Source organism: Microcaecilia unicolor, chromosome 5, assembly GCF_901765095.1.
Source record: "Microcaecilia unicolor chromosome 5, aMicUni1.1, whole genome shotgun sequence".
In the NCBI taxonomy this organism is placed as follows: domain Eukaryota; kingdom Metazoa; phylum Chordata; class Amphibia; order Gymnophiona; family Siphonopidae; genus Microcaecilia; species Microcaecilia unicolor.
The window spans coordinates 58,856,480-58,876,991 of record NC_044035.1 but is presented as its reverse complement, the minus strand read 5'-3'; the positions used below and the strand labels follow the sequence as shown (position 1 = coordinate 58,876,991).

The 20,512-nt window shown below is 45.5% G+C and overlaps 1 protein-coding gene across 1 annotated transcript in view; it reads right to left on the bottom strand.

Annotated features, from left to right (window-relative positions):
* EDRF1 (erythroid differentiation regulatory factor 1) overlaps positions 1-20,512 on the bottom strand; it is a 204,243-nt gene that overhangs the window by 23,420 nt on the left and 160,311 nt on the right. Inside the window, exons 20-22 of the mRNA XM_030202947.1 lie at positions 16,958-17,107; positions 2,616-2,769; positions 1,700-1,815 (exon numbers count right to left, since the gene is read on the bottom strand). Of these exons, the coding sequence (XP_030058807.1) occupies positions 1,700-1,815; positions 2,616-2,769; positions 16,958-17,107 (420 nt within the window). The remainder of the gene's footprint in view (positions 1-1,699; positions 1,816-2,615; positions 2,770-16,957; positions 17,108-20,512) is intronic.

The following is a 20,512-nucleotide window of genomic DNA, read 5'->3' as shown; positions in this document are numbered from 1 at the left end:
GTTACTTTGAACAATACACAACTAGTAAGATGGTTATCATTTAAATGAATGAAACTATCCTTTGATGATTCAATGTCGAGGCACAACCCCTGAAGAAGCCGTTTGAGTGAAACGAGTCTGGCTGCCGTTGGATGTCAGTTAAGTGCTTGACTTTTCTTCTTTCACATTTACTATAAATATAATTTCAAGAGACAAGAATGTAGCCGTATTATTGCTGTATTGTGAATGGAGCGCTACTTCTCACAGAAATACAAAATTGGAAAATTGAAAAAAATCTTTTTAACAAAGGATCAAAAAAGTAATACAGTAATTAATGGAATAAAATTAAAAACATCACGAGATTTTTCAGACCAATGATGAATGTCACAACCCCAGCAAAAGACACCAAAATCACAGTAAGCATTTAGGTGTTTTAAGGTCTTTTCCTCGTGTTTTTCTATATAATAGTAACCATATATTTTTGTACCATTACTGGGCTCTTCATTATTTTGTTAGTCATTTCTGGTTATTTACAGTTTCAGTTAGTTTTCTCTGTATTTTTGTTTACTCTCATTATACCACGCCAAATTAGCCAACTATGAGGGAAATATAAAGTTGCTATTAGCGGATATGGTGCGGTCTCTTAAAACTGTGGGAAAAATTACTACTCGTTCTCAGAAGAATATGATTGGTTAAGATAATCTTTCTGAAATGGTTATAAGTCCTTCAAAATGTGACATTTAAGATAGCTGGTAGGAAACTTAAGTATGGAATAAAATGCTGTTCTCATTTCTTTGAAGGTGGGGGGGGGGGGGGGGGGGGGGGGAGACAAAAATTGGCCTACTTAAGTCTCAAAGGAGGAGTAGGTCTCCCAAGACATAAGGAATACATGAAAAAGTTAGAGACTTCATTTCAAAATGCAGTGCAAAAATGAACAAGGATCTTAGAAGAGGATAACACGGCTGGGGAATTATTAGAAGGGGTTAGGAGAGGAGCAGATTTAGCTTAAAGTGCAATACTGAGACTCATTATTGAATGCTTTATCAGCTCTATAGGCATCCCAGGTGGGTAAACAAAGTATGGTCTAATCGCTCTGCATGCTGCATTAAATGTGCTGATATATTGGCGACATATTGTTGGTGGAGTTGTCCTACTATTGCACGATTCTGGGATCAGTTGTGGTGACATTTAGAATGAATGATGGGATGCACCATTCCAAGAAGTGTCAAATTGTGTTTGCTGGGTTTAGAGGATAACCTGGAACTTGAAAGAGAACACCAATTTATTTATAAAGAAAATATGTTTGCTAGCCAAGCACTGCATATTGTCACAGTGGATAAAACAGGATCTGCCTACCTTGATGCTATGGCAAAATCAGATGCATTTTCTATTGCAAATGGAGCACCTGTTAATTATTGGTAAAGGGGAGAAGATATATCTTTATCAAGTTGAGGACTTTGTTTCTGGACTCTAACACCTAGGCTGCAAGTATGTTACTTAATAGTTTGGTAAGCTAATTGGAAATATGTTTTTGTACTAATGATACTGCCCATGTCAATATCAGATTTATGTCCCGCGGAAGGAATTTATATAGGGGATAAAAGAAGGGAGGAGGGGAGGTTTTCTTTATGAAAAAATTGTCCAAATTTGTCAGTTTGTATGATGTTATATTGAACATAATAAAAATATTGTTCTTCAAAATATCATGTCTTCCACTTACCTGTTCACAGTCAGTTACAAGTTCATTCCTGATTAGATGGAAGGCACATTGAGTGTTCACCATTATATCCAGAGCTCCTGAGAGTGTCTTTAGTTTTCCAGCACTGCTATTCTGACCTGAGATGATAAAAATTAAACTGGATTTAGAAAGAGTAGTATAAGTTTAATATGTTCAGTTCTTCAAACTCCCATGTAGGTGGACACCTATCAGGAAGCTCTATCTATCAATGTTGAGGAATTAAGAATGCTCTGTTCAACTCCTCCTTTGAGTTATGAGTAAGGTTCATCATTTTTTCCAGGTGGTTTTCAGTCACACACTGGATACAAACACCAGGACTAACTTTGACAGCTCATATAAAGTAGAACTGCCTGTGGATGCCTTAGTAACCTTGCATTCCCCTTGTTGTCAATTGCTTCTCCAGGATACACCAGAATATTCAACCATTACTCAGCACACAATTCTCAACAGTATTCAGCCAGAGGGCAGTAAGAGAAGCAGAATGAGTGCTGATGGACCTGATTTTCTTACAGCAGAGGGACATGTCATACATTCTTTATATTACCCAAAAGGCAAGGTTTATTTATTCATCTGAGGTGGTAACTTTTCAATTATTTCCAAGCAACCACCCATAGATAAAACATGGTTTTTATCTAAAGATCTTCCCTTGTGAGCAAAGCAAAGGCCATTCTAAGAAATGAATTATTTCGGGCTAGAAATTCTGTCACCCTCATTAAAAAAAAAAAAAAACCCATCTATGGATTGTGTAACATTCTGGTACATACCCAAGCCATTTCCAACATCAAATCAATGGTTATGCCTATTTTCTCTACTCAGCAAACATTCTTATAAATCACACAAACATAGAATAAGTGCTTCCTGTGTAAATTTTTTTTTTTAAATTATCTTGCATACTTACTTGCCATCTGGAATTCTGCAAATGCTACTCTCTCTAACTGTACACGAAGAAGTTCACACGGAGCATCTTTCAAAATCTGAAAGAGCTTTACACCCTTGCTATAATGGAGGTCCGCTAGCATCCTGTGCTGTTTCCTCAGATGTTCATCACCAACCTGCAATAAAGAGAAAGCATATATTCTTCTCTGCAAATTTTCTAATGTTACTGGCACGACTCTTGTTGCAATCAGAAATTAATATCTTGAGGCAGGAAAACAAAATTGCTTTCCTCTAGCAGGTGTTCTGTAAAGTAGGGCTGTTCATCGATTAAAGGCTTTCATCGCAGGATTGTCCATGATTAAAAATTTTGATCGCTCAGTTGATAGTATAAAGTGTCCCCCTCACATTTTCACCTGTATAGTGCAAAATGTAGACTGCAGAGGTCAATTCTCAAAACTGACATATTGTACTTCAGTTACTAAACTGAAAATAAAATCATTTTTCTTACCCTTTGTTGTCCAGTGATTTTATTTTTCTAATCATCTTATTCCCTGTCTCTGGTTCTGTTCCTCTGTCTTTGCTCAGAACTCTATTTTCAGGGCCTACTCTCTTCTCCTCACTATTTCTCTCCTCCTCTCGTCTTCACTTCTTCCCCTATAACATCTTTCACATTCAACTTTCTGCCATTTTTATTCCTCCTTAAAGGAGAGAGCAGCATGATGCGATTAATCGAGCTAAATTTGTGTGTTAAACATTTTTTAATGATATTAATTGCGTTATATGAACAGCCCTACTCTAAAGACAGCAGTTTACCAATCACACACTTATTTATTAGGACTTATTTTCCGCCTTTTTGAAATAATTTACTCAAGGCTGTGTACAGCAAGAATAAGTCAAATATAAACAATATACAATTACAGCAGTAAAATATTCAAACAATACAAAATATGGCACAGTATGCTACTTTATAATGCCAACACAATGCAGCACAATAAAACATTTTAATAGGCAGGATAGGATGCAAGCAAATATGGAACATATAGATAGATAAGAGAGTAACAGGCGTAAGAAAATAAGGCACTAAAGAGTTGAAAATTAGGTCAGAAAGGTGCTTGAACATTCTCTTGGCTAGGGTAGGAGTGGATAAATATGTCCTGCTATAATATGTGCAGCTGGTGTTATTTACTTCTTCTGTTAAAGGCCTGGTTGAAGAGCCAAGCTTTCACCTGCTTCCTGAAGTAGAGATAGTCTTGTGTTAAGTGAAGCCTTTCAGGGAGTGCATGCCAGAGCATGGGGGCTACTCCAGAGAAGGCTTGCTTGTGGGTATCACATTGTGTGATGTCCTTTGGAAAGGGTATGGTTAGGGAAACTCCTTGGGAGGATCTTAGTGACCTTGAAGGTGTGTAGAAGGAGATCCTGTTCAAGTACTCTGGGCCATGAAGGTCAAACAGAGTTTTAAAACTGGCTCTGTAGTGTGCTGGTACCCAAAGAAGTTTATACAAAAAAATGGTGTAATATGGTCATGTTGCTTACCGCCTTCTATTAGTCTTGCTGCAGCATTCCAAATCAAATGGAGCTGGTGCAAACCCTTTGTAGTCAGACCAGTGTAGAGTGCATTACAATAATCCAAGTCTTTATCATGGCATGCACAACTGAGACAAAGCTTGCCTTCTCAATGTAAGGAGCAGACAGCATAGTTGTTACAAGTGATAGAAGCTGCTCTTGAAGGTTGATTGAATAGAAACATAGAAACATGGCAGATAAGAGCCAAATGGACCAGTCAGCCCTTCCTCAGTAACCACTAACTCCTCCTTTTCCTAAGGGATCCCAGATACCTGTCCCATATATCCTTAAATTCTGACAAAGTCTTCTCCACTACCTCCAACAGGAGGCCATTTCACGCAAACACCACCCTTTCCGTGAAGGAGCATTTTCTTAAATTCCTCCTAAGGACATGTCCTCTCACCTTCCTGAGGGATCAAAGTATTGCATTGAGCTGCATTCCAATGTTTCTGCCTTGTGATTTGAGGGACAGTTCATATTTCCCAAAAGAGATTTGATGTTAGGTATGTCCCCACTTGTGTTAGGTACCCACAGAAGCTCAGTTTTACTTGGGTTCAGGCAAAGTTTGTTATTTTTAGTCCATTCTTGAATCGATGTTAGACAGGTAGTCAGTTTATTCAGGGCTGTGGATAAGTCAGATTCAATGCGTATAAGTAGCTGCACGTTATCCGCATAGATATAGAACCATGTCCGTTGACCGAATCAACTTGGCTAGTGGCTTGAGGTAGATATGGAACAGAATAGGGGATAGTATCAATCAATGTGGTACCCCACAGGTCAGTACCCATAGTGGTAATGAGGTGCTGCCAAATACTTGACTGTGTGATAGATAGGATCTGAACCAGGCAAGTACTATTCTACTGATACCTGTTTCTGCCAGTTGAGCTAGCATATCGTGATCCCAAGTGTCAAAAGCTGCTGAGAAATCTAGCATTACTAACACCGAGGCAAATCCCCTGTCTCGGATTCTATGAAGATCATCTAGTAGGGATACAAGGACTGTTTCTGTTGCATCACCCAGTCTGAATCCAGATTGACATGGATCTAGCCAGTTTCTTTCTTCTAGTCAACCAGTGAGTTGATCACCGACTGCTTGTTCTATAAGTTTCCCTAAAAATGGGATGTTTGATACTGACTGGTAATTTTCAAGTGATGACACTGTGCTCTGCACTGAACAAATATATTCTTCTAGAACTCTGACAAACCTCTTCATCTGCCCTTCAATTCCCAGAAGTTCTGTAAGAAAGCCTTGAATTGGGGAGGGTGGGGGACAGAGAAGAGAGAGAGACACCTTTAAAGTTGAAGGAAAGCAAAAGTTGAAGGACTGGTGAACTGTTGCCTTCAGAGAAAGTGAAATTACTCACCTGTAGCAGGTGTTCTCCAAGGACAGCAGGACAAGTTATCACATGTGGGCGACATCACCAACAGATCCCCAGTGTGGACTCTGATCAGCATTCCTATAGCTTCTGGAAGCTTTTTTGGCAGGCCTAACTACATGCATAAGTGCCTTTTCACCCACTCGACTCAGGCAGGACTCTCAGTTGCATTAAAAAAAAACGCTTAAAGAATACAACTTCTAGGCGAAGTAGGAGGGTATATGAGAACGTATGTACTGCTGCCCTCAGAGAACACCTGCTATAGGTAAGTAATTTTGCTTTCTCCAGGTTCACCAAAAAACAAACAAACAGTCAACAGGGACTTGCAACAGCAAGACCAACGAGAATCAATGAAACTAACAACAGTCCTGTTGTGAAGGTGTAACTGGAACTGAAAAAAAATGGGCCTAGGAGGGTGAGTTGGATTCTAGACTTTAAACAACTTCTGCAGAACTGACTGTCAAAACCAGTTGTTGCATCAGGCATTCTGCTTGAGGCAGTAGTGAGATGTTAATGTGTGGACTAAAGACCAAGTCACAGCTTTGCAGATCTCTTCAATGGACTACTGACCTAAAGTGAGCCACCAACACAGCCATGGCTCTGACATTGTGAGCAGTGACATGACCCTCCAGAGTCGGCCTGGCCTGGGTATAAGTAAAAGAGATGCAGTCCACTAGCTAATTGGATAAAGTGCGTTTACTGATGGCTGCCTATGTCCCTTCCCTACTTCACTGGACGTCCAAAATCTCAGCCCTGGGCTTGTTCTCAACCTACAACTTAAATGGAATGGTTTACGTCATTTCCCTCTAGAACTGGACAAGAAAGCCCCTCCTTTCCTGGAGAAAGGTCTAAAAGTAGACCAAGAGGGCTCTGCTGGTTCCAGATCAAGAGCAGTCCGTATCAGACTCAGCAAACTACTCCTCCTAGATCATCAGAGTCTGTGCCTGCCTTGGACCAATGGATATGTGACCAGGCTCTGGGCAGAAGCACCAAGGTATGGATCCCTTCCTGGACCTTGGGGTTGCTTCCTCCTTTGACGGGCTAGAAAGGAGCACTGCATCGGCAGTGCTAGCTCTGGCACCCAAGGTAAAATTATGTATCATACCTGATAATTTTCTTTCCATTAATCATAGCTGATCAATCCATAGACTGGTAGGTTGTGTCCATCTACCAGCAGGTGGAGATAGAGAGCAAACTTTTGCCTCCCTATATGTGGTCATGTGCTGCCGGAAACTCCTCAGTATGTCGATATCAAAGCTCCATCCGCAGGACTCAGCACTTAGAGAATTACACCCACGAAGGGACACTCTGCCCAGCTCACCACCGCCGAAACGGGGGAGGGGAATTAACCCAGCTCATCCCCACACAAGTGGGGGAGGGGAATCCGTCCAGCTCATCCCCGCGGAGCGGGGGAGGGACACCACACCCGCCGATGCGGGGGGATCTGGCTTATCCTGCAACCGCAACCGCGGGAGGAGCTGACTGACCCTAACACCGCCGAAGCGGGAGGGGTACAAAGCTGCCCTACAGCCGCACGAAGCGGGAGGGAGTGCCGGCAGAATTTAAATCTCAATCCAGCCCCGTAAAACAGAGGGGAGAGGAATGCAGCAGCTCACTGTAACACAAACTCGTCTCAACTCTTGAAGAATCCAAGTGAAAAAACTTGAACACGAAGTCTTTCTGAAGTAACTGAAGACTAAACTTGAACCTGAAATGTAACCAGAATATAAACAGTACAGATATCTGGGAGGGGCTATGGATTGATCAGCTATGATTAATGGAAAGAAAATTATCAGGTATGATACATAATTTTACCTTGAAGATGAAACAAAAAAGTGAGGAGAATGGATGAGGATACCAACTGTTTTATATTTATTCACTTAAAAAATTCACTTAAAAAATTACATGTGCATAAACAGCGACCCGACACGGCCGTGTTTCGGCACAATGGCCTGCTTCAGGGGTCTTTATAACCTTGAATGATGTAGTTTAGAATGTTTGTTCCAAGGGAAATAACAGGAAACAAATCTCTCTGGTCTCCTCTCTTCAAAAATAATATATATGAGATATATATTTTTTTTTTTTAAAAACGAGCATCTAAATACTCCTCTCCTATGAGTTATCGGCAAATTGCAAAAATGCTGAAAGGATTTTTGCATTTTGCCGATAACTCATAGGAGAGGAGTATTTAGATGCTCGTTTTTAAAAAAAATATATATCTCATATATATTATTTTTGAAGAGAGGAGACCAGAGAGATTTGTTTCCTGTTATTTCCCTTGGAACAAACATTCTAAACTACATCATTCAAGGTTATAAAGACCCCTGAAGCAGGCCATTGTGCCGAAACACGGCCGTGTCGGGTCGCTGTTTATGCACATGTAATTTTTTAAGTGAATTTTTTAAGTGAATAAATATAAAACAGTTGGTATCCTCATCCATTCTCCTCACTTTTTTGTTTCATCTTCACGGTGTCGTGAGGATTTTTTACCTCCTTTTTTACCTCCTTTTTTGCCTTCGCTTCACATAATTTTACCTTCCATATCATCAAGCTGATCAATCCATAGACTGGTGGGATGTACCGAAGCAGTACTCACCCAGGGCGGGACATTGAAATCCCTGACCTCAACACTGAAGCTCCAAACCGGGCCTCCGCCCGTGCAGCCACAGTCAAGCGGTAATGCTTGGAGAAAGTATGAGCCGAAGCCCAAGTTGCCGCCTTGCATATCTCTTCCAAGGAGACGGACCCGGCCTCTGCCATCGAGGCCGCCTGAGCTCTAGTGGAGTGAGCCTTCAGCTGGATAGGCGGCACCTTCCCCGCGGCCACATAAGCCGCTGCAATGGCTTCCTTGACCCATCTTGCCACTGTAGGCTTAGCAGCCTGCAGACCCTTACGAGGACCTGCAAACAGGACAAACAGATGATCTGATTTCCGGAACTCATTGGTCACTTCCAAGTATCTGATGATGACTCGTCTCACATCCAGATATTTAAGAGCAGAGTACTCCTCTGGGTAGTCCTCCCTACGAAAGGAAGGGAGACAGAGCTGCTGATTCACATGGAAGCGAGAAACAATCTTGGGCAGGAAGGAAGGCACTGTGCGAATAGTCACTCCTGCCTCAGTGAACTGCAGAAAGGGCTCTCGACATGAGAACGCCTGGAGCTCGGAAACTCTTCTGGCTGAAGTGATAGCCACCAAAAAGACTGCTTTCAACGTCAGGTCTTTCAGAGATGCCCTCGACAAGGGTTCAAAAGGCGGCTTCTGCAATGCTCTTAGCACCAGGTTGAGATTCCACGCAGGCACCACTGAGTGCAGAGGAGGGCGCAGGTGATTAACTCCCTTGAGAAAGCGCACCACATCTGGCTGCGAAGCCAGGGAAGCCCCCTTCAGGCGGCCCCTGAAGCAAGCCAGAGCCGCTACCTGGACTTTAAGGGAACTGAGCGACAGGCCTTTCTCCAGACCTTCTTGCAGGAACGCCAACACTGAAGAAATTGGAGCAGTGAAGGGAGAAAGTGAGCCTGCTTCACACCACGCTGCAAATATACGCCAAACCCTGGCGTAAGCAGTAGAAGTAGAGTGCTTCCTCGCTCTCAGCATAGTGGCGATGACCTTGTCTGAGAAGCCCTTCTTTCTCAGACGCTGCCGCTCAATAGCCAGGCCGTAAGACCAAAGGGGGAGGGATCCTCCATCACCACGGGACCCTGATGTAACAGGCCCTGCTCCACTGGCAGCCGCAGAGGATCGTCGACTGATCGTCGACTGATCAAGTTCGCATACCAGGGACGTCTGGGCCAATCCGGACCCACCAGGATTACCCTGCCGGGATGCTTTGCCACCCGGTCTAGCACCCTGCCCAACATGGGCCAGGGCGGGAACACATAGAGAAGCTCTTGAGTCGGCCACTGTTGGAGAAGAGCATCTACTCCCAGGGATCGAGGGTCCCGTCCTCTGCTGAAAAAGCGCGGCACTTGGCAATTGGCCGATGACGCCATCAGATCTAGGCTCGGCTGGCCCCAGCGCTTCGTGATGTCCAAGAACGCCTGAGCAGATAGCTGCCACTCTCCAGGCTCCAAGGTATGGCGACTGAGAAAGTCCGCCTTGACATTCATGACTCTGGCAATGTGAGCCGCTGACAGCTGCTCCAGGTTCGCTTCTGCCCACTGGCATAGATTCATAGCCTCCTTGGATAGAGGGGCGCTCTTGGTACCTCCCTGGCAGTTGACATAGGCCACAGCCGTGGCATTGTCCGACTGGACCCGTACCGGCTTCAACACCAGTACCGGGATGAACTCCAAAAGCGCCAACCGAATGGCTCTGAGTTCCAGGAGGTTGATAGACCACTTTGCCTCTGCAGGAGACCAGAGCCCCTGCGCTGTCCTTCCCAAGCAGTGGGCTCCCCAGCCCGACAAAGAGGCGTCCGTCGTGACGACAATCCACTCCGGGGTCACCAGAGGCATTCCCGCAGACAACTTGTCTGTCTGCATCCACCAGCTCAGCGCCTTGCGCACTGCTGGGTCCAAGGGAAGGCGCACAGCATAATCCTCCGACATCGGAGTCCAGCGCTGCAGCAGAGATTGTTGTAGTGGTCTCATATGAGCCCTGGCCCAGGGCACTACTTCCATCGTGGCCGTCATAGAGCCCAACAGCTGCACATAGTCCCAAGCCCGAAGAGGAGAGGCTACTAGGAACTGGTCCACCTGAGCCTGAAGCTTGACAATCCGATTGTCTGGCAGGAACACTCTGCCCACTTGGGTGTCGAATCAAACTCCCAGATACTCCAGGGACTGAGTCGGGTGCAGCTGGCTTTTCTCCCAGTTGATGATCCATCCCAGGGAGCTCAAAAGAGCAACTACCCGGTCCACAGCTTTGCCGCACTCTGCATAAGAGGGGGCTCGGATCAACCAGTCGTCCAGATAAGGATGGACTTGTACTCCTTCCTTTCGCAGGAAGGCCGCGATGACCACCATTACTTTGGAAAAGGTCCGCGGAGCAGTAGCCAACCCGAACGGGAGGGCTCTGAACTGGAAGTGTCGGCCCAGGACTGCAAAACGCAGAAAGCGTTGATGAGGAGGCCAGATGGGAATATGCAAGTACGCTTCCTTGATGTCCAAGGATGCCAGGTACTCCCCTGCCTTCACTGCCGCTATAACAGAGCGGAGAGTCTCCATGCGAAAGTGCCGCACTTTCAAGGCCCGATTGACCCCTTTGAGGTCGAGGATAGGCCGGACAGAACCTCCTTTCTTTGGTACCACAAAGTAAATGGAGTAACGCCCCTTGCCAAGCTGACTTTCTGGCACCGGAACGACCGCCCCCAGGCGGATTAGATTGTCCAAAGTCTGCTGCACTGCCACAGCTTTGACTGGAGACTTGCAGGGAGAGAGTACAAACCCGTCTCTTAAGGGTCGGCAGAACTCTAGCTTGTAGCCGTCTCTGATGACTTCCAGCACCCAAGCGTCTGAAGTTATTGTGGTCCACTCGCCCAGAAACGAGGACAGCCGTCCTCCAATCTGCACTGGGGCGTGGACCAAGGCCCCGTCATTGGGTACGAGACCCTGGGGGAGGACCGGAGGGAGCACCTCCGGGACGGCGGTCTCTGCGAAAGGAATGCTGCTTGGGGGAGAAATTCCTCTTAAAGGAAGAGGGGGCAGAGGAACCCGACCTGCCCGGGCGGTACCGATGGGCTTCCTGAAACCGTCCTCTGGAGGTACCGGGACGAGTACTAGCCCGAGCCCTGACCTCTGGTAACTTCTTGCCCTTAGACGTGCCGAGATCGGTCACGATTTTGTCCAGCTCGACCCCAAAGAGCAGCTTGCCTTTGAAAGGCAATCTAGCCAGGCGGGATTTAGAGGCGTGGTCAGCAGACCAATGTTTCAGCCAAAGCCACCGCCGCGCAGAGATTGTCTGAGCCATGCCTTTAGCTGAGGCCCTCAAGACATCATACAGCAAGTCTGCCAAATAGGCTAAGCCCGATTCCAGGGCCGGCCAATCAGCCCTCAAGGAATGATCCGAGGGGGAAGCCCGCTGCACCATAGTCAGGCACGCCCTGGCCACATAGGAGCCGCAAACTGAGGCCTGCAAACTTAAGGCAGCCGCCTCAAAGGACGACCTTAAGGCCGCCTCCAATCTTCTGTCTTGGGCGTCCTTTAGGCCGTGCCACCTTCCACCGGCAACGCCGTTTTCTTAGTCACCGCAGTGATTAAAGAATCCACGGTAGGCCACAGATAGGCCTCACGCTCACTTTCAGTCAAAGGATAGAGGCGGGACATAGCCCTAGCCACTTTAAGGCTCGCTTCAGGGACATCCCATTGAGCCGAAATTAAGGTGTGCATGGCATCATGCACGTGGAAGGTTCTAGGCGGGCGCTTCGTCCCCAGCATAATGGCAGAGCCAACAGGGGCTGAGGGAGAGACGTCCTCCGGAGAGGAAATCTTCAAAGTGTCCATGGCCTGTAACAACAGGTTGGGCAAATCCTCTGAGCTAAAAAGCCGCGCTGCAGAGGGGTCATCCGCTCCATCCGAGCGGGGATCCGTCTCCTCCAAGGAATCCACAAAGGACCGTTGGGAGAACTCAGATACGTTGCCCTCATCTACATCGGAGGAGACAAAGTCCTCCAAGGCCTGGGAATCAACCCGAGGGCGTTTACCTCTGGAAACCTCAACCTCTTTACCAGACGAGGGAGCAGGGGCAGCGTTTTGCATAAGGAAGGCCTGATGGAGCAGCAAAACAAACTCGGGGGAGAAACCCCCCAGACTGTGCACTTCCGCAGCCTGGGCTACAGCCCTAGACGCACCCTCAACCGGCGCTCGCAAGAGCGGGGGAGAAACATGCTGCGCATCCAAAATGGCGTCCGGCGCGACACTCCGCGAAGGAGCCGCGCGGGAAGAACGGCGCTTAACTTTAGCCACTTTTGTGCCGTCGCCCAAATTAAGGGCGTTCATGGCATTAATGTCTCCAACCTCAAGGGCGGCCCAAGAAGAAGCCGTCCGAGCCGCGTGGCCGGCCAAGATGGCGGAGGCGAGGAGCGGGGGATGGGCGTTTATGGCGGGAAAAACCGCCACGCCGGAGGAAGGACCGGGACATTCATCGGTCACGAAACTGTCACCCAACAAGGGCGAATCAGGCTTTAAGACCCCCGCATCCCCTCTAGAAGCGCTCAAGCGATCCGGGGAGCGACTCTTTGCGCCCTCGCCCTCCGACGCCATATGCCACGAGGAGAAGAATCGGGGAACCCCCGCCCACTATAAAAAGGTAAAAATTACCTGCTTGCCGCTCCGAGCTGTAACGACCTGGTGTCCCAGTGAGTAGCTGCAATAAACGTTTAAATAAACGTCGAAATAAACGCCTTTAAGGACGTTCAAAATTTTTTTTTTTTTAACGGAGCCAGCGGGAGGGGGGAGAAAAGGAGGGACCTGGCACCACCAGGTTTGCACTTGCTCAAAAGAGCCCTCAACCCCAGGCACTCAACAAAACCTAAGAATTAGACTTGGAGGCCTAGCCAGAGCTGCTGCTGTGTGTGACCACCACCTGCTGAGATAGAGAACATACTGAGGAGTTTCCGGCAGCACATGACCACATATAGGGAGGCAAAAGTTTGCTCTCTATCTCCACCTGCTGGTAGATGGACACAACCTACCAGTCTATGGATTGATCAGCTTGATGATATGGAACGAGGCACTGGAATTGACGACCATCTGACAGGGAAAGCATGGGTCTCGGAGTGGCACCAAAGCTGGCACTGGTATCCTCAATGCCTCTGCAATGTGCAGAGTCAAGATGCGCCCGCAGCTTCTTTTGTAACATGACCTGCAGCCGCTCCATGAGAGCAGGCATTGGTAAAAGGCAGGGCTGGTGCCAGCGTGGAGACAGTCTGCAAAGACACAGGAGCCAAATCAGAGGCAGGGTCCTGGCTTCAGAGAGACTGGAGCATCAGCACTACTTCCACAGAGTGGGAACAGTCTTCACTGCGCCAACATTTCTTGGGTACAGACAATGCTGGCATCCCAGCATGCCTGGACACTGTGCTTGAAGGAGGACATTGGGATCCCTTGGTGCTGAGGACAACATCCTCGGTGTCAGATCCATTGATGCTCAACCTGAACAAACACTACCAACACCCAGTGAAAACCTCCCCAATGTCAGTGCTTCTCTAGAGGTGATGTAGCTCCCGATGCCACTAGTAGGTCAGTGCCTCCCTGATGCTGACATACAGTGGGGGAAATAAGTATTTGATCCCTTGCTGATTTTGTAAGTTTGCCCACTGACAAAGACATGAGCAGCCCATAATTGAAGGGTAGGTTATTGGTAACAGTGAGAGATAGCACATCACAAATTAAATCCGGAAAATCACATTGTGGAAAGTATATGAATTTATTTGCATTCTGCAGAGGGAAATAAGTATTTGATCCCCCACCAACCAGTAAGAGATCTGGCCCCTACAGACCAGGTAGATGCTCCAAATCAACTCGTTACCTGCATGACAGACAGCTGTCGGCAATGGTCACCTGTATGAAAGACACCTGTCCACAGACTCAGTGAATCAGTCAGACTCTAACCTCTACAAATGGCCAAGAGCAAGGAGCTGTCTAAGGATGTCAGGGACAAGATCATACACCTGCACAAGGCTGGAATGGGCTACAAAACCATCAGTAAGACGCTGGGCGAGAAGGAGACAACTGTTGGTGCCATAGTAAGAAAATGGAAGAAGTACAAAATGACTGTCAATCGACAAAGATCTGGGGCTCCACGCAAAATCTCACCTCGTGGGGTATCCTTGATCATGAGGAAGGTTAGAAATCACCCTACAACTACAAGGGGGGAACTTGTCAATGATCTCAAGGCAGCTGGGACCACTGTCACCACGAAAACCATTGGTAACACATTACGACATAACGGATTGCAATCCTGCAGTGCCCGCAAGGTCCCCCTGCTCCGGAAGGCACATGTGACGGCCCGTCTGAAGTTTGCCAGTGAACACCTGGATGATGCCGAGAGTGATTGGGAGAAGGTGCTGTGGTCAGATGAGACAAAAATTGAGCTCTTTGGCATGAACTCAACTCGCCGTGTTTGGAGGAAGAGAAATGCTGCCTATGACCCAAAGAACACCGTCCCCACTGTCAAGCATGGAGGTGGAAATGTTATGTTTTGGGGGTGTTTCTCTGCTAAGGGCACAGGACTACTTCACCGCATCAATGGGAGAATGGATGGGGCCATGTACCGTACAATTCTGAGTGACAACCTCCTTCCCTCCGCCAGGGCCTTAAAAATGGGTCGTGGCTGGGTCTTCCAGCACGACAATGACCCAAAACATACAGCCAAGGCAACAAAGGAGTGGCTCAGGAAGAAGCACATTAGGGTCATGGAGTGGCCTAGCCAGTCACCAGACCTTAATCCCATTGAAAACTTATGGAGGGAGCTGAAGCTGCGAGTTGCCAAGCGACAGCCCAGAACTCTTAATGATTTAGAGATGATCTGCAAAGAGGAGTGGACCAAAATTCCTCCTGACATGTGTGCAAACCTCATCATCAACTACAGAAGACGTCTGACCGCTGTGCTTGCCAACAAGGGTTTTGCCACCAAGTATTAGGTCTTGTTTGCCAGAGGGATTAAATACTTATTTCCCTCTGCAGAATGCAAATAAATTCATATACTTTCCACAATGTGATTTTCCGGATTTAATTGTGATGTGCTATCTCTCACTGTTACCAATAACCTACCCTTCAATTATGGGCTGCTCATGTCTTTGTCAGTGGGCAAACTTACAAAATCAGCAAGGGATCAAATACTTATTTCCCCCACTGTAGATGGACAGGACCTCAGCGCGCCAAAAAAGTCTCTCGCACAGGGCTTCTCTACTCTTAGAACATAAGAATAGCCATACTGGGTCAAACCAATGGTCTATCTAGCCCAGTACCCTGTTTCCCACAGTGGCCAATCTAGGGCACAAGTACCTGGCAGAAATCCAAACAATATCAACTACCAATCCCAGGATAAGCAGTGGCTTCGCCATGTCTGTCTCAATAACATATGAGCTTTTCCCCCAGGAACTTTTCCAAACCTTTTTTTAAACCCAGATATGATAATTGATGTTACCATATCCTCTGGCAACGAGTTCCAGAGCTTAACTATTCGTTGTGTGAAAAAATATTTCCTCCTATTTTGAAAGTACTTCCTTGTAACTTCATTGTGTCCCCCCAGGTCTTTGTACTTTTTGAAAGAGCAAAACACAGATTCAATTCTACTCGTTCTACACCACTCAGTATTTTGTAGACCTCAATCATATCTCCCCTCAGCCATCTTTTTCCCAAGCTGAAGAGCCCTCAACTCTTTAGCCTTTCCTTATGAGAGAAGTTCCAACCCCTTTAACATTTTGGTTGCTCTTCTTTGAACCTTTTCTAATTCTGCTATATCTTTGAGACACAATAACCAGAATTGAATACAATACTCAAGGTGAGTTTGCACCATGGAGCAATACAGAGTATTCTTGGTCTTATTTACCATTCTTTTCCCAATAATTCCTAGCATTGTTTGCTATTTTGGCCACCGCTACCACATACTGGGCAGATTTCAGTGTACTGTATATGATACCTAGGTCACAAGGTGGATCCTACCATCAGGTAACTATGATTTGGACTATTCTTAATGTACACTGATTTGTATTTGTCCACATTAAATTTCATCTGCCATTTGGATGCCCCAGTCTTTCAGTTTCCTAAGGCAGTGTTTCCCAAGTCCAGCCCTGGAGTACCCTTTGCCAGTCAGGTTTTGCATATGCATGAAAGAGATTTGCATATAATGGAGGCAGTGTATGCAACAAATCAAATACCAGCTTGAATGTTAAGCAATTTATCTCCCAGTAGCCATAAACCAACCGATAAATTAAATAAAGGAGACCTCAAGGATACAATGGAGAATATTTCTTCCTGAATCAGCGAGCTCCAGCAAAACAAGGCACTCTTGTAGAAGATATTGTTGTGATTTGTTTATGGTTTTTTATTCAGCAGCAGTGAGTGGATGGTTACACAGTGGAAAGTCGTTGGAAGACAGCAGGGGATTTTGATCGCCATATCCCCTTCTTGGATAAAGTACTGACTGGTGCACCACTTGGGGAGGGTGGGGTTCTTGAAATATATGTCTGCTGTTTATTTTTGATATTTAGATTGCTTTACTCAGAGTAGTTAAGAACTTTCTCTCACAGTTCCAGATTTTTTGACAGCAAAATCCCTACACACTTCTCTGCTCCTAGCTAAAATATATAATGAAGACTGCTGACTAAAAAAACAAAATCAAAGACAAGACAAAATCTATTTTTGCAACTACAGTTAAGCATGACAGAATGGTACACTGTCTAAATGGAAAATAAAATACCACAACATATATCTACTAGCTCTGTGTACTAATTTATTGAAGAGCTCAATTACAAAATTACCTGGTTCCTCAAGCAGCTGTGGTACATAGAAGCCAATCTATGATGAATAGTTGCTGCTCGATATTGGCAAAGAGGCTGTCGTGCTGATGGGGTATCAATGTCACAGTATTTTAAAGACTTCTTCATGGCTTCAGTAACTTCCCTTTCGATCTAGCCCAGACAGAAAAATACAATTCAATTCAATTTAGTATATCTAAACAGAGTCAACTAAATGAACATTTTATGTTGGAGTTTACTTGGGAAATAAACATGGGGGCCTGATGCAGAAAGCTTGTGTTAAGAGCTATGCGCTGATGCTTCAGTGCACACTTCTAATGCAAATGTAATGCCCAATTTTTGTTTGCTGATGCAGTAAACAAATTATATGCAAACAGGAGTTGAATGCTAATCACAGAGCACACTGGATACATGCACACAATATTCTGCGCTAGAGGCACCTAGTGCTGTGTGCATATCTGAGCAGAAAGTGAAATCAGCACACTTCTGCTGGATTGTTATTCTGCATATATAATCATGGTAATCCTAAAATATTTTAAAGGAGAAACACAATGAAACTATTTCAAAAACACTTCCTCTAATAATAATAATTTATAGAGGTTTGACCATCAGATATATAGCTAGTACCAAATTAGTTTTGTTTAGGTACTTAATAGCCATCCAATTCCTATAGAAATAACATTTTAAGACTCTGCTTTCACCATCTAAATGAAATGTTTTGGGGACAAAAAGTTCAAATCTTTCCTGATATGGCAAGAAGTACGCAGAAAAGGAGGAAAGAATTTCTATGTTATAAATCTAGAGTTGTTAAATTGGGTGCTACTTTCTTGCTAAAGTTCCCCTGTAAATGCTTTGTAACTTTTGAAATAACATATAACATAGTAACATAGTAGATGACGGCAGAAAAAGACCTGCACGGTCCATCCAGTCTGCCCAACAAGATAAACTCATATATGCTAGTTTTTGTGTATACCTTACCTTGATTTGTACCTGTCTTTTTCAGGGCCCAGACCGTGTAAGTCTGCCCAGCACTATCCCCGCCTCCCAACCACCAGCTCTGGCACAGAACGTATAAGTCTGCCCAGCACTATCCCCGCCTCCCAAAAGGAATAACTATATATTTTTTCCCCTTTGAAATTGTTAGAATTTATCTCATCTAAAGAAATTGTTAAGCCGCCAACTGTTTTGCCTCCCTAATTACAGTGCTGTAACGTCGGCTGTAGACATCCGTGGCCCCTCCCATTTTAATTTTTGATTTACTATACAGATTTAAATTTCCTAGTATCTTGATCCACCTATTGGGGACAAATGTAAATCCTTTTTTCCTTTATAATTTAACTTGTTTAGGTTATAGTATTTTAATTGCCTTTATTTGATTGCTGATATTTCATGTTTATATTATTGGATGTAAACAAAAATTTATAAATAAAGAAATTAAAAAAGAAAAAAAAAATAGCCATCCAATTCCTCATAGGTCCATTATTTTACATCTATATAACGGCGAAATTAGGTTTTACTTGATAATTTTCTTTCCATTAGTCCTTCCCACTCTTCCAGAACCTGTTGAATAGTTGTGTCTATCGACTAGCAGGTGGAGATAGAGAACTGAAAACAGAGCTGAGATCTCTCTTGGCATCCAGTCCAGCTCCTCAGTATTTACACAGACAAGCAAATAGGATAATACTCAGAATAAACACAACTTTAAACAACTCGCTAACCTACACAAACCAGATCAGCAAACATGTATGGACCTCTCTCCTCTCTGGACAACTTGTAGAGAACAAGAGATATGCATACGACAGTCACTATCTGGCCCATTACTTTGCACCAACTAAACATCTCAGAAACCTCTGGCAGGCCTCTGAAATCGTGGGAAGGACTAATAGAAAGAAAATTATCAGGTAAAACCTAATTTATCCTTTATTATGTAGCTTCCCAATATTCCAGAACCTGTGGGATGTATAAAAAGCAATCCCTAGACTGGATGAGATCCTAGAATTGCCACCCTGAGGATCGAAGCCCCAAAACTGACTTCTGAATGCACCGCAACATCCACCCTGTAGTGCCTGGCAAAAGAACGCTGCATCGACCATGTTGCCGCCTTGCAAATATCCATCAATCAAAAATAAGGGAAAACAATCCTCAATTTGGAATGCTAACTAATATTCCTCACAAACAATGCCTTGCAAATATTCACCGGAGACAGTAAGGTAGTCTCTGCCCAGGATGTTGCTGTACACCTCATAGAATGAGCCTGCAAGGCCTGAAGAGCCTGCTTCCCTGCAAACAAATAAGCTGATGCAATAGTCTCCTTCAGCCATCTAGCAATTGTGGGCTTGGAAATGATGACGCCAAGCCTGTTAACCAAAAAGCATAGTCTGTCTGATTTGCAAAACTCATTCGTGACTCCCAAACATCAGCCTCCCCCCTACTGGCAAGTCGTCTGGTATGGACACTTTTACTGAGACTATGCTGAACTGGAGCCAGTCAAAAGGCCGTCCCTTGCTTTTGCTGGGGAGCACCAGGGGCCTTAGGTGCACGCTGTTGACGAGAACGAGCGCGCTGGGGCTGCGCCTGAGCAAGCTGTCGAGAAGCAAGAGTGTACCTACGCCTAGGATAGTAATAGGAAACACTCCTCTTCCCCCACAAAAAACCTCCTAGATGAGGAGGTAGTAGCAGAAGACGCTCGGCGGGAGAGAGAATCCATTGCATCATTATGTTTCTTGGTCTACTACATCCTCTACTTTCTCACCAAAAAGGTTATCCCCCAAGCAAGGAACATCCGCCATTCGCTGCTGGACCGAATGATCCAGGTCAGAGACACGCAGCCATGAGAGTCTGCGTATCACACTATACCTTGAGCAGCGATCCTGGATGCTACATCAAAAGTGTCGTATGTAACCCTGGTCAGGAATTTTCGACATGCCTTCTGCTGCCTTACCACCTGGCGAAAAGGCTCGGCCTGCTCCAGAGGGAGTGCATCAACCAAGCTGGACAGTTGCCTCACTGAATTCCGCAAGTTGACACTCGTGAAGAGCTGGTATGTTTGGATCTTGGCGGCAAACATAGCAACCTGATACGTCTTCCTCCCAAAAGAATCCAAAGTTCTAGATTCTCTGCCTGTGGGCGCCGAGGCATAGTCCCTAGTGCTCTTGGCTCTTTTGAGGGCATAGTCCACCACCATAGAACTGTGAGGTAGCTGAGACTTCATCAATCCAGGTTCACCGTGGATCCAATACTAGGATTCAGCTTTTTTCGGGATCACGGGATAGACAGAGGAACGACCAGTTTCACATAAGGACTTCCTTCAGTACGTAATGCAAAAGAGCCGTTGCAGCCTCTCTAGGCAGAGAAGAATAATCCAGGACCTCGAGCATCTCAGCCCTGGGCTCATCCTCAACCTCCATAGGGAAGGGAATAGCCGCAGCCATTTCCCTGACAAAGGAGGTAAAGGATAGACTCTCCGGTGGAGAAAGTCTTCTTTCTGGTGGAGGGGAAGGTTCAGAGGGAATCCCATAGGACTCGTCAGAAGGAAAGTACCTGGGATCTTCCTCTTCC